Source organism: Emys orbicularis, chromosome 1 (assembly GCF_028017835.1).
Source record: "Emys orbicularis isolate rEmyOrb1 chromosome 1, rEmyOrb1.hap1, whole genome shotgun sequence".
Classification (NCBI taxonomy): Eukaryota; Metazoa; Chordata; order Testudines; family Emydidae; genus Emys; species Emys orbicularis.
Genome location: NC_088683.1, coordinates 8,027,213 through 8,042,177, shown reverse-complemented (window position 1 = coordinate 8,042,177; position 14,965 = coordinate 8,027,213). Strand labels below are relative to the sequence as shown.

At 45.4% G+C, this 14,965-nt stretch overlaps 1 protein-coding gene across 2 annotated transcripts in view; it reads left to right on the top strand.

Annotated features, from left to right (window-relative positions):
• The first annotated feature begins 8,976 nt into the window (after positions 1–8,976).
• The window catches only part of UBE2H (ubiquitin conjugating enzyme E2 H), a 71,876-nt gene continuing 65,887 nt past the window's right edge, over positions 8,977–14,965 (top strand). For both annotated transcript variants that reach the window (XR_010561398.1, XM_065404473.1), the window contains exon 1: positions 8,977–9,032. Coding sequence is in view for 1 of the 2 variants with exons in the window: in XM_065404473.1 (XP_065260545.1) it covers positions 8,980–9,032 (53 nt within the window). In the remaining variant the exon portion in view is untranslated. The remainder of the gene's footprint in view (positions 9,033–14,965) is intronic.

The window sequence follows — 14,965 nt, the reverse complement described above, 5'->3', positions numbered from 1 at the left end:
CTGGACCTCTGCATGGGGTGGATTCCCACAGTGACTGGTGTGAGAGTGTCTGGAGGATGGGAGGCCTGAATGTTACTAGCAGCTGGCCCTGAGTGCTAGGAGCAGTTACAAAAATGTTGGGTGGGATTTTCCAAAGTGCTTAGTCTTGACCTAATTCTGCTCCCAAGGGAGTTAATGGCAAAACTGCTTGAGTATGTCTACACTGCAGCTAGGAGCAAGCCGCCCAGCCCCGGTTAACAGACTTGTGCTTGCAGGCCTCATGCTAGCGTGCTACAAACAGCTGTGTGGATATTGCAGCCCTGGGGGAGGCTGGGGCTAGCCACCCAAACTTACCCCAAAGGGTGGGGTGGGCTTGAGCTCAGATGGCTAGCCCAAGCCTCTGGCTGGTGCTACAATGTCCACATGTGCTTACACAAGCCCTGCTAGCACAAGTCTGTCTATCCAGGCTCACGCAAGCTGCAGTGTAGACTTACCCATTACGACTTCAATGGGAAGATCAGCATCTGGAGATGCTGGATGCTGTAGACTTCTCCCAGCTGCTGAAGAGTGTATGGGAATCTTCCCGAGACAACTTGGATTTGACACATACCAAGCCAAGGAGGCTCTGGAAACACTGCACAGCAAAGCCAAGCTCTGTGGAGTAGGCAGTGTTTCGTGGTGACCACTTTAGGGCCGCAACATCACAAGGTATTTTAACAAATCTGTGGTCACTTTGTGGACCTTCATGCTTGTCACCATGTGCTGCACACCAGGCCCTCTCAGAGGTCCAGAGAGGCCCGGGCCACTTCCAGCTTTTGAGGCCCCTAGCCATAATAAAAATAAAAAATGACGACACATGAAAACAAAATAAGGAACCAAAAAAAGAGTGAGACATAATTTGAATGTTTTTTTATTTAACAAATGCTTTTCTAGCCTTTTTCTGTGCAAATGCACTAATTATTGAGGAAAAAATCTAGCTTTTGTGCAATGTCACAGTTGATATTAAGCATGGCGAGCCCATTCAAATGCTCTTGTCCCATAGTTGAACGGTGATAGTTCTTTACCTGCTTCAACACGCTCACCTGATGCAGGCAAACTGACAAAAATATGCAATGCAATTGTGATATTAGGAAACACCCCAGAGAGTCCAAATTTGAGTATTTCTTGAAGCAATTCCTTTGGCTTGCAATCCAATTTAAAATTCGTGGAATATCATAGAATCATAGACTTTAAGGTCAGAAGGGACCATTATGATCGTCTAGTCTGACCTCCTGCACAACGCAGGCCACAGAATCTCACCCACCCACTCCTGTAACAAATCCCTAACCTATGTCTGAGTTATTGAAGTCCTCAAATCGTGGTTTAAAGACTTCAAGGTGCAGAGAATCCTCCAGCAAGTGATCCGTGCCCCATGCTGCAGAGGAAGGCGAAAAAACCCCAAGTCCTCTGCCAATCTGCCCTGGAGGAAAATTCCTTCCTGACCCCAAATATGCCGATCAGCTAAACCCTGAGCATGTGGGCAAGACTCACCAGCCAGACACCCAGGAAAGAATTCTCTGTAGTAACTCAGGTTTCAGAGTAGCAGCCGTGTTAGTCTGTATCTGCAAAAAGAACAGGAGTACTTGTGGCATCTTAGAGACTAACAAATTTATTTCCATTCTATGCATCCGATGAAATGGGCTGTAGCCCACGAAAGCTTATGCTCAAATAAATTTGTTAGTCTCTAAGGTGCCACCAGGGGCGGCTCCAGGCACCAGCGCTCCAAGCGCGTGCCTGGGGCGGCAAGCCGTGGGAGGCGGCCTGCCGGTCGCTGTGAGGGCGGCAGTCAGGCTGCCTTCGGCAGCATGTCTGCGGGAGGTCTGCTGGTCCCGCGGTTTTGGCGGCAATTCGGCGGCGGGTACGCCGAAGGCACGGGACCGGCAGACCTCCCGCAGGCATGCCGCCGAATCCGCGTTACCAGCGGACCTCCCGCAGGTGCGCCGCCGAAAGCTGCCTGACTGCCGTGCCTGGGGCGGCAAAATACATAAAGCTGCCCCGGGTGCCACAAGTACTCCTGTTCTTTTTGTAGTAACTCAGATCCCACTCCATCTAACATCCCATCACAGGCCATTGGGCATATTTACCGCTATATATATTTGTTTGAGGAAGATGACCTCGTCACTGAGATCTTTTGAGATTTCTTTGTTGTACTGTTGCTGAAATTGTTCAGCTTCAGAAAGTAGATCTTCATTACTCAGTCTGTTGAACTGCCAAAGAAACCCAAAAAGTGTACAGATTAGTCGCAGTGACTCAAATCGATGTGTAAGACCTGATTGAATAGAGGCAAGGATGACAAGGAAGACATTGACCCTATAATGCTGCTCGGCATCGGATTCAGTAGGTAAGTTGCGATTGGTGGAGAACTCAGTGAAATGCCAATATTCTGTGCTACTAATTTGGACTCAGTCAGGATCGCATCCCATTGTTCATGAATCTGTTGAATGTCATTGATAAGACTTTCAATGTTATCCCTCTCAACATCAAGTGTAGCATTGCATGCTTCCATTACCAGATTAGTTTGGTGGATCATTGTAAGTAGCTTCATCCACAAAGATGACATCAGAATGCATTCAAATTTGGACATGTGCTTCTGAACAGACTGAAGTTCAGTTCGAGCCTGTGCAGTGAGACTGAGAGATTCAAGCTCATTTAAAGCCTTTCTCACAGAAGTCAAATGCCGCGCAACTGGTTGAACACCATCAATCCGTGCAGACCATCTAGTTTTGGACATCCCATGCAATGAAACAGGAAGAGATTGCTTTAGAATTTCCCACCTTTGTGGACTGTTATTGAAGAGATTGTACATTTGCTGAACAGTTCCAAAGTAAGTAATTGCCTCCTTGCATGATTCAGCACAGTCAACACCTACAAGGTTTAGTGTGTGGTTTCCACAGCTGGAGAAAATGCAGTTTGAATTATGCTCAAGCAGAACTGCTTGTACACCTTTGTACTTCCCAGCCATATTAGATCCATTGTCATAGGCTTGACCAATGCAGACTTGAAAATCTAACTTAAAACCTTCTAGAATTGCTAGTACTCGAGCCAGAGGCGTAGCGAGCGCCCTCCGTACCCTCCGACCGGAGGGGGCCCCGCAAGGAAGGGGGCCCCTAAAAGTGGCAAAATAAATACCGCATTCCAGTTTCTGCATTGTAAGGGGCCCCGCCCGGACATATGTTCGGAGGGGGTGTCAAGGCTGTATCCCCACTTTGAACTTTAGGGTACAAATGTAGGGGCCTGCATGAAAACTTCTAAGCTTATCTACCAGCTTAGCTCTGGTCCGCTGCCACCATCTTAAGAATTCCCTCCCTGGGAAGCCTTGAGAAACCTTTCACCAATTCCCTGGTGAATACAGATCCAAACTCCTTGGATTTTAAACAAGGAGAAATTGACCCTTCCCCCCTCCTTCCTTTCACCAACTCCTGGTGAATACAGATCCAAACCCCCTTTGGATCTTAAAACAAGGAGAAATCAATCAGGTTCTTAAAAAGAAGGCTTTTAATTAAAGCAAAAGGTAAAAATCATCTCTGCAAAATCAGTATGGAAAATAACTTTACAGGGTAATCAAACTTAAAGAGCTCAGAGGAATCCCCTCTGTCTTAGGTTCAAAGTATAGCAAACAAGATAAGCACTCTGGTAAAAGGTACATTTACAAGTTGAGAAAACAAAGTAAATCTAAGACGCCTTGCCTGGCTTTTACTTACAATTTTGAAATAAGAGAGACTTGTTTAGAAAGATGGGGAGAACCTGGATTGATGTCTGGTCCCTCTCAGTCCCAAGAGCGAACAATCCCTTAAACAAAGGACACACACAAAAGCCTTTCCCCCCCCAAGATTTGAAAGTATCTTGTCCCCTTATTGGTCCTTGGGGTCAGGTGTCAGCCAGGTTACCCGAGCTTCTTAACCCTTTACAGGTAAAAGGATTTGGAGTCTCTGGCTAGGAGGGATTCCATAGCACTGTACACAGGAGAGCTGTCACCCTTCCCTTTATAGTTATGACAGGGGGCCACCGTTCTGAGGGGGCCACGTTCTTTGTTGCTACGGCCCTGACTCGAGCAGCAATTTCTTTTCCAGTTTTTCTTGTGAAATTATCAAACAAAATAAACCTTTCTTCAATTGAAAATATCGAATAACCATAGTAGTCTGTTCCTTGTGAGAACAATCTGGAGTGGCATCAACAACGATTGAAAAATACTTGGCATTTCGAATCTCATCAAGAATTGTGTGTACGAATGACCCACCTAGCTCAATAAACTTGTTTTGTATGCGTGTGGAGAGATAATGAACTTGCATGCGCTTGACTCTCTTGCGATTCTCAAACACGTTTAACATGCTCTGATAAAAGTGGGTCATATTTGCTGAGGAGCTCAACTATGCCTAGAAAGTTTCCATTTACACGATCACCAATACGTTGACTGGAACTGAAGAAAGCCAATCCTCGCTCAGAAAGAAAAAGGATGGCATTCAGGATGCGCTTAAGAAGTTTTTTCCAGTTATTAGTTTCTGTAGAGAGTTCAGTTAAGAATAAATTCTCAACTGAATTTTCAGCTGATGCTGCCCTACTGGCTGATTTCCATGCAACATAGTTTTCTTTGTGTGACATTGAACGCTCATGGGATGGTATTCGGTCTTTCAACTTCCTCCAACCTCTGTGGATGCTCCATCCTGATTGATCAGAGAGAACTGATGCATTTGCAGCACTTGTTCAAAATGAAGCAGGGTGCACAGTACAGAGATTGTTTTTCCGTACTCCAGCATAACCAGTCTCTTGTGCAGGTCTCACCATTTGGAAGAGTTTTTGTCAGCAGACGAGTAGGGAAAGCAGGATTATCAGCATCTCGGGGAATGTTACTCGGAATTTCAAAACAACTAATTTGAAGAAAAGATTGCATTTAGGCAGCATTGCTCTTGTCAATAATTCCAATGTCAGTCACAGTCAAACCTTTAGTACTCATGCATTGCTCTTGCTGCGTAAGATCTACATGTTCCTGTTGCTGTTGAGTGTCTTGATCGTACATACACAGGATCTTCTGCTGCATCTGTTACTGTTGGCACACCTCCTTCTTGACTACTGTCCTCATGTTCAGGTATTGGCATTGAAATATCACCTGTCGCAGTTGCGGAGTTTTCATTATTTGTAGCATTGTTTGTTGGGCAAGGTGTGTTTTCCAGTGGTTTGAGAAATGAAGTTATTGGCTTTGAGCTCTTAGCTGCTGGTTCACTCAGTTGTTTTTGCCATCTCTTGCTTGCACCACTTTGAAATCTCCTCTTCATAGTGATCTATACGGTTATTATGTAGCCTATCCACACTTGAAATATTCTTCTGTAAATAAGTAGCTTATCTACACTTGAAATCTTCAACTGTAAACATGTACGCAAATGCTGAATGGTACACAAATGCTGAAAAGACTTAAAATGAAGGAATACTAATTAAGAACACAAAATGAAACAGTCAGACAGGTTATTATCCTTATCACTGAATCAAAACTCAAGAACTCAAGGTATAATATAACAGGCTGAGCTAAAGACAAAGGGATGACATATATATACACCTCTACCTCGATATAACGCTGTCGTTGGGAGCCAAAAAATCTTACCGCGTTATAGGTGAAACCGTGTTATATTGAACTTGCTTTGATCCACCGGAGTGCACAGCCCCGCCCCCCCGGAGCACTGCTTTACCACGTTATATCCAAATTTGTGTTATATCGGGTGGCGTTATATCGAGGTAGCGGTGTAGTAAATGCAGACCCGGATACAGATAGAGGGATAATGTCCAAAAATTTCAAACGTGTGTCCTCACAAAACTCACTGTACAAGATTGTCCTCACAAATTTCCGCTTGAATCTGGGCCTATAGACTACGAAAGCCTATGATGATGGCCAAGCTGCCAAGCTAGGGCTCAACCAACCAATCAGTCACCTCTTTTAGCTACCATATGAAGATAATAATGAGGAAGTCTCACACATAAATAATTCCTTAGTCAACTAGACGTGAAACTATAAAGACACTAAAATGTAACAATTCTCTATCTTTCAACACGCACTTGATCCAGCACCAGCCACTAGTAGTGGTTTGTGGCACTTTTAAGACTAACAGATGTATTGGAGCATAAGCTTTCGTGGATGAATTCACCCATGAAAGCTTATGCTCCAATACATCTGTTAGTCTTAAAGGTGCCACAGGACTCTCTGTTGCTTTTTACAGATCCAGACTAACACGGCTACCCCTCTGATACTTAGTAGTGGTTTGTTTATATAATCAGCTGATCTGAGAGGACACGGTCTAATCTTGTGCCATCAGAACCGATATATTTTTATTAATATTTATGAACATTTTTAACTCTTTAATATGACAAAATCTATATCAGTTAACAAAAAAATTATGTCTTTTACCAAATCACATCTCTTATTTGCTGAAATTTGCTGCTCTAAGCTGAGAGAGTGGGTCACATTTTGGTCTGATAAGGATGTGCGTAAAAAAAAGTTGCGAAACATATCAAACGCCAAAAAATTGACAAGTGCCTAAATTTGAGGCCCCCTTTCAGCTTGAGGCCCAGGCCAAATGGCCCTCCTGGTCCCCCCTCTGATTGGCCCTGCTGCACACTACAGACACCTCATGCTATGTCCACACTTAAAAAGCAACAGCTGCAGTGCCGTAGCATGTCAGTGTAATCACTTACTACAGCGATGGAAGGGCTCTCCCGTCGCTGTAGTTAATCCAGGTGGTACCTGGGTCGATGGAAGGTTAGGTCAGGGGATTTGGTCCTCTTAACTATGTCCCTCGAGGGTGTGGATTTTTCACATCCCTGAGAGACGTAGTTATGCCCATGTAAAATCAGTGTAGACCAGCCCTCAAATCTTCACAGCGATGGCTGGAACAGAGCTCTGATCCACCTGCTCTAAAGTACCAACCCCCGCCACTTGAGCTTGAGGAGAATCTCACTTAGTAGCAATCTAGGACCTCTGAATGCACAGTACCAATTCCATCCAGTAGAAGGTGCATACACACGCTCTGCAATCTTCATACAATGTTTACATTTCCATAGTAACTTTTATCCAACGATCTCAACATGGTTTGCAAACTTTCATTAACTTAGTCACACAATCCCCTGCTCCAGGAGGCAGGTAAGTATTATTAGCTGTATTTTCCAGGTGGGTAAACTGAGGCACGGTTAAATTATCGGCCCAAAGTCCATCGCAGAGGTGGGAGTAGAACCTAGGCGTTCCAGCCCCCATGTCTAAACTACACAGCCTTTCTTTCCACTTTGGCATATTAGCCAGAATGTTATTAATGTTGCAGTAGAGTCAATTGGAGAAGCTCATTCATTGGTAACATTCGACTCTGCTCTGTGTCCCTGTTCCTGCTCCGCTAACAGCCTGTATATAAAGAGTTGGACAGGCCCAAGAATACATTTCCCAGATCGCAACACTCTAAGGTCACACAAGGTCGAACAGCTGTTTGCTCCCATTCGCTGCTCAGTTGTACCTGATTATGAGAGATATCACTCATTCCAGTCTCCCGCTCAGATCGGTGTCCCTTGCACATGGACCCTGCATTACTTCTCTGTAAATTATTGACAGCCGGAAAAGCAGAAACCAGAAACTGAGCTGGTGGAAAATGTGATAAACCTCCTGGAACAAATGCTGAAACCCTGCTATTGGGGCTGCAAGACTCTTCCCCATGTCAGGATGTGTATGGAGTCAATAGTGAATTTCTTGTGTGGTGTGAATACAGTGTATATTGACAGTCCAATAATACCCAGATTGCAACAAGATATTGCTATATCTATTATGCCTCACAAAACCTGTGTGAGGAAGGTGTGGCTAAAAGTTTATTTTTACAGAAGACTTAGAGACACACTAAAAGTTCACAAACCAGGGGTTCAAAAAATACGGACAGCATCAGGCTGAGGGACATAAACGAATATGGGAGTAAAGAGAGTTTGGAAAACTGAAGTTTACAAAAATGGGATCTCCCTGCAGTATCCTCATATTGCAGATGGGGTATAGAGTGGCTAAGTGACTTGCCCAACAGCAGTCAGTGATGGCATAGAAGCAGGGAATCTAACTGCCAGACTATCCCAACCTCAGAAGGGAATCCAGGGGCCCATGACTTGTCTCTCACCAAACCCCAGTGCTATCAGCTAAACAGAACACAAACAAGGATGGAAACCATGACTGCATACAGATGAAATCTGGGCCAGCAGCAGGCTGTCATTGTGCAGACACAAGGTAACATCTTTTATGGGACCAACTTGTCAGTGGGTGAAAGAGACAAACTTCCAAGCTCCTCTGCAGGTGTCAGAATGTACGTGCACCTGGCTACCAGCTTGCTGGGAAAACCTGGGTCTCACCCTGCAATTTTAGGCAAGGGGAACAGGAGCTTTAACACCTGCAAGCGCAGGTGCTGCAGGGAAAGTACTCAGCTGTATTACAGGGGACAGGAAGGGACAGGCCTCGAGCCGGCAGCCTTAAGAACCCTAAACTGCTTCTAACTCGCTGCTCCCCAAGGCTGGGCCACACACTTCGCCGACAGCGCCTTACCCCAGCGCTCAAGCGCATCCTCCTCCCGGAGGGGAGAGACTACAACTCCCAGCAGTCCGCGGGGGGCGGCGCGCTCTCCGCGCTTGCGTCACGCGCCGCCCCGCCAATCGGAGCGGGCCTGGGCGGTGAGGTCACTGTGGGTGACGTCAGGGGTCCAGAGAGAGGCTCTCCGGCAGAGGCGAGCGGAGCAGGGCTCGGGGCTGAGGGGAGAGCGAGTCGGAGCTGGGGGAGGCAGGAGCGGCCAGGCCCCGCCAGCCGCAGGGCGCAGCAGCAGCAGCAGGAGGAGGAGGGGGCTCGCCAGCGGGTCGGTGCCCGGCGCCCCCCCCCCGGGGAGCCGCCCCTGCCGGGTCCCCCCCCCCAGCCCGGAGGAGCCGGGGCTCTGACAGCCCGAGAGGAGGAGCCGGGCAGCCGGGGGCACCATGTCCTCCCCCAGCCCGGGCAAGAGGCGGATGGACACCGACGTGGTCAAGCTGTATCCTTCCCGCGCGGGGGAGACCCCCTACAGCCCCTGTGGAGGGGAGGGGAGAGACCCCCCCCGGTCCCTCTGTGGGGGGGGGAGAGACTCCCCCCATATTGCCCTGTGGGGGGGAGACCCTCCCCCATCCTCCTGGGGGGGGGAGAAAGAGAGACCCTCCCCCGTCTCATGAGTGGGGGGGGAGACGTCCCCCATCCCCCTGTGTGTATGGGGGAGACCCCACAGGGAGGAAGGGGGTGAAAGGCCTCCCCCATTCGACAGTGGGGGGCGGAGAGAGAGAGAGAGTCCCCATCCCCCTGGGTGGGGGAGAGAGAGACCCCAGTGAGGAAAATACCCTGGGGGAGAGACCCTCAGCCCAGGGGAGGGTGACACCCCCTTATCCTCCCCGTGATGTACGATTGCCAGGGTCAGTCCCTCTGATCTCCCATGGTGAAGGGGAGAGAGAGTGCCCCGTGAAACCAGCTCTATCTGTGGGGGGAGAGGGTGAAACTCCCCTAGACCAGCCCCACTCCTGGGGGACCCCCTTGCAAACACCTCCCAAACACCAACCCTTCCCACTCTGCTGAGGAGAGGCCTCCTAGACAAGCAGATCCCTCTCCCCCAGTCCTGGGGACTCCAGATCTCTCTCCCAGCCTGAGCTCCCCCACAAACACCAGATCCCCCAGCCTAAGGACTGAAGGCCCTTTTAAACCACGGAGACTCGGCCTGGGGGATAGAGGCTACCCCAACCACCTATCCTGGGGGGAAATTAGTACCTTTAAGGACTGGGGCAATAGGACAGGATCCTTCAGTCCAGCCTAGGGCAACTCCTTTTCCTCCCCCTGGGATTGTGACTCCCCCCAGGGTAAGGGAGAGATGACCCCCCCCCCACCCATCAGATATTATGACAGCTGGTGGTCAGCCTCGGAAGGGGTATTTCAAAGGAATATCCCCCCCACTTCTAGATGGCTCCCCTCTTTCCCCCAGCCCCCTTCGGAATGTAGTTCTACAGCTTAGGGTGGTGAGGAGTGGGGCTGAGAGAATGGGGAGGCCTTGTCTAATAGCCACAGCCCAGAGAAAACCTTTTGTGATGTTTATTATTATTTACTCCATGGTTTCAGCCTGCAGTTCCCAAAGCTTCTGGTGCCAGCCTAGGGATTTGTGGGGGTTTTATTTTTTTTTATTTTTTTGGGGGGGGGATAGCCTAGTTTGCAACAAACCAAAAATAAGGTGCCATGGAGTGAGAAGAAGGGGTTTCAGTGGGATTGAAAAGTCTCTCTCTCCCCCCCCCCCCCCCTTCTTGCTAGAGGTTTTGTTTATGTAACACTCCAGTTTAGGGTAGGTTTTTTTCTTTCCTAATGGATCTATTTTTATTTTTCTCAGTATTTTTATTCTCGCCCTTCATAGGATGGTGTATCCCTCTCTTTTGCTGTCTGGAGTGTGGGTGGCTTTTGAAATATCGTTGGGAATTCGATTATAGAATTGTTTTATTAATAGTTTTGTTTACAAGGTGGTGGTGGTGGGGAGAATCGACATAACCAACTGAAATGCTTTCAGAGATATTTTTTCCCCCAAGAGAATTTAGGGGTGAGGGATCTGTTTTTTGATTGTAGTAGGAAGGTTGGGGGTTGATAAACAGATCTGATTTAGTTGCTAGAGGCAGAGATAAACAAACTTATTTGGTTTTGTTTTTTAAAAGAAGGGGTGAAATCAACAACACTAATGTTTATGGCATGAGGACAATTTACCCAAAGAAAACTTGATGATGTTTTGTGTGTATGTTTTTATACAAAGCTTCTTTATTTTTAATGTTTATAACCGATAGGAAATGACTACCGATCATGGTAGAATCTGTGCTATTTTTATTCTGGAGTTTAGAGTTACAACATGTCATACCCTCCCAAATGCAAATTTCAATTGATGGTTAATTTCACCAGGAGGAGGGTTGAGAACTCCAGCTGTTTAGTGGAAATAATCTTCATTGTGTATAATTTTTGAAGAGGACTGTGCTGGAGTGTGGATGAGGCCCATTATGACCTGATGCATTTTCTCCCCCACTTTTTTTTTCCTGCTTGGTAGCTGACATCTAGAATGACTACAGCATTTTAGGCGACAAAGAGCAGTTTTTTGGTATATTATGGCTTGGTGGTAGATGAAGAGCAGTAAATAGGTTGACATTCCTCTCAATTCCAATTAGTTTCCGATCTCCTGCTCTTTTCCCCTGACAAAAGAATCCAGAGGCTTTTAAAAACTGTAGCTTTTATTATTGTTACCCCAATGTTCTTGGTATTTGAGACAGAAGGGTAGAGCGGTTTGTTTCTTGTGGACAGTAAAGTTAGGAAGTTGTGTATGTCAGATGACTCTCTTCTCTACCTTCCTCCTTCCCCAGTCTTTTTGTTTGTCTGGCCTTCCTTCGTATCTCTGGGCCTACACTCTGATTCATCCTAAACTACTGAACCACTTCATTTTTCTGTGTAATCCTCCTATCTGTAAACCGATCTGCACATTATCTGAAATAAGTGTGTGTTTGAGGGGTGCGGGTGGGGTGGGGATTGAAGCTGGTTATGGTGGTGAGTAAATGAGAGAACTGTACTGAAGGAATGTACTTGAATGTGGCTTGAATTTTTTTTTTGTTTGCTGCCATTTTCATTACAATCTCCCGTTTCAGCCTCTCTTTAATGTCTCTAGTATATAATCATGGCACAGATTTACAGCCTGCCAAGAGCTACCTTGTCTAGGAAGGGACTAGAGAGCAAGTTACAAGTCTGCTGCCTTTTACTGCTCTGACAGGTTTAGGAGAGGAGTGGAGTCCTTCTTTATTATTCTTATTTTCAATCCCAACACGTCCATGTCCTTTTGTAGATGTTTCTTTGTGACCAGAGAACGGGAGAGGTTGGTTGCTTGTGCTCGCTCTCTCTCTCTAAATTGCAAGGGGGAGTGTTTTTTTTTAACTGATGTTTAATAATCAGCTGGATGATTATGTTCTGACACTGAGTCATTCATTGTTTCTCTTCTGATCCCTTCTCTAAACGCTGGAAAGAGCCTAGAAGCAGGGATTTGCATGGCATGTTGACCCTGTTGGATTGATTGTCTCCTTCCCCACACCCCTCTCTTGAGTGTCCTCACTGCCTAAATATCAGACCCAGTAGAGTTGTTCTCTTACATGCAGTGCTGTGCACAAAAGATCAGAAGCTTCCTGTGCCCCCACTGGGGAATAACTTTCAAGGAAGTTTTATACCCAGAATATAGGGAATTACTCAGATTACCTGAGATCTGATACTGGTGACCATTTAATTTTTTTTTATTTTTTTTTTTTATGATCAGTCTAGGGATGTGCATAAGTTTCCCCCTCCCTTCCACCCCCATACTTCCCCAGGTAGAGGGGGGAGCTTGTGCAGCTCACTATGTCCTGAAGGCTTGTGGGACTTGTTCCCTCCCCTGTTGCATGGCAGTTGCAATCCCCCCTAGCCCTGGATGAGCCAGTGCCCCCTGTGAAATGACGAGCTGCTTGTTTTGGAAAAGTGTTTGCAGGCAAAAGGCCTCAGGCAGAGCTTGCAACTCAGCCGATTGGTTGCTCTGTTACTACCCGGAAACTGAGGCCTGGGCGGAGCAACACGAACAGCTGATAGAGTGTGTGACAAGAGTGTGTTTATATACTGGAGAGTGGGGGCTGGGGAAAGAGAAGGAGGCCCAGTGGAAGCCTTTGAAAACAAGCACAGGGCAATCTTTGGAGGAATGGGGTTTTTTTTGGTGTGTGGGGGAAATTTCTTATATAGGCAAATGAGTACAACGGGTATTGGGTATCCCTGAAATGTTAATCTGTGTGATTTTTGGAGCCCTGCAATTACATTTCTTGGAGGTGATTCTGGTAGGATTACAATAGTATTGAGGTTGGGAGTTTATTCTGCACCAGTATAGCAGTGTACATATGAATGCAGTTTATTTGCAGACTCTATTTGAACTCAATTTTTCAGAATTTTACTTTATTTCCCTTTTATATATAGCGTCTTATGACTTGATCACACTGTCTAAACTTTTAAGTGTCAGAGCTGAAGTTAGAAAAGAATGTCACACCCAGTCCATGAAAGGAATTATAAATACAGCCACATTTAGCTTGGTGAATCTTTGTTTTTTTGGCCATTGGGACACAAATGGCTGCTGCTGCAGCAAAAATTTTAAACTGCTGAAACTTTGTGAAGAACAGTTAATTGACTGAGGGATGACTTTGTTAGAATGAGATCATTTAAAAGTTATTCCAAAATTATTTGAGGCTAAAAATGAAAAATAAATGCTAAGATCTTTCTCCATTTACCTGTGTATTGATGGATGATTTGTTATTGCAAAAGACAGTAATATTGGGTTATATCAGTTGTTAGATTAGCTGAATCAGAGGACAGAAAACAGCTTATGTTCAGGATAAATTTCATTTTAAGCTAAAACTTTCACAAGGTAGAGTGTAAATCCTGAAAATGTCTTGGGGAAGTTTTTGTACCTTTTGGTCTCCATTTTAATTGACTGAACGGATGGGAGAAGTCGTGATACTTTTTCAAACAGATGAAGACTTGGAAACAAAATGCTTAGAATTAGGGCTCGGGAATATGTGGGGTTTTTTTTTGGCATTAGTAGCTTAGGCTGTGGTAGCAAACAAGATATTGTTACTTATCTCAGTTGAACAGTGACCAGTATGCCTCATATTCACAATCTGAGTGCATGTTCTCCTACCTGCCATTTTAAGAACTTAACCCCATGTATCATTTTGCTAAAACAAAAAATTCTCACAGCCTCAAAGGCAACCTTCAAGAGTATCATCTTTGGTTCAGAGCTGAATTTACCTCCCCTAGCTAATGAATTCCCCTCCCCCCCCCCCCCCCCATTGTTGCCTTGTCAGTCTGATTGCAGAGGTCATTGAAGCTTAGACTTGCAACACAAACCTGAAAGGGTGCTGCACCTGCTTAATAATATAATTATAGTTTTATGTCAATAACCATTGTACAATATGAATTTGGTTAAAACTTTAGATTGTAAAGCTAGAGGAGACATTTTAATCTGACCCTATTTAAAACAAAGACTTTGTGGATTTTTCAGCATTTGAGTCGTGTTAACTACTTGTGTCTACCATACTACTTGGTTTCCGAGCAATGGTTTTAGTGGACTGTATGCCATTGCAGTCTTTTTGGGGATTATGTTTATGGTTCTCAGAAGCAATTCTTGGTAAAACTAAACTGGAATTAGATTGCTGAGAATTGAGTAAAGTATACTTTACTAAACACTTACTGATTAAACAAATCTTGGAAGCTGTTACTTGGTAGTAACAGTAAAAATATGTATGTGTGCTTTTTAGAAAAGCTAAGTGGCTTGCTTTGTAAAATCGTGTCTTTATTTTTATTCCTCATATTGCCATGTTTAGAAAGGCCTACTTTTAACACGAGTTAAAATGCTTTTATGTAATGTGAGGGCATTCTTCTGTAAATTGGTAAAGATTCAAAGTCAGTTGTGGATAATTTTGTAGTATAGTCACTAACTCTTAAAAGGGAAGCTCTTGCTATGATGAGAACCCCAAAATGTGTTAAAAACCATTTCTTGGCAGAAAGCAAATAACCTCCTACATCTGTCATGGCTGTGAATCACTCTCACACTGGTAAATTTCAACATGTAGGAGTAGCCATAAGATGCCCCCTGTTGAATCGTTGCCGTCCCCTCTCTGGGTTCTTTGGGTTATGTTTCCATTTGCCTCTGAGACCTTAGATGTAATGTCCTAAGTAAAAGAATGGACTGCAGAACACTGTTTTCTGTTATCAGTGCTACCGTAGAATCAAAAATAGCTATGCTCTCTCAAAATCTTCTGAAAGGCATACTCATAAAATTGAAGCCTTGAATCTTGTGTTCCTGCACTGTTGCTATTGAGGTGCCCAGAAGAATGGTGTTGGAGTGGTGTTACAGCTCTTGAGTGC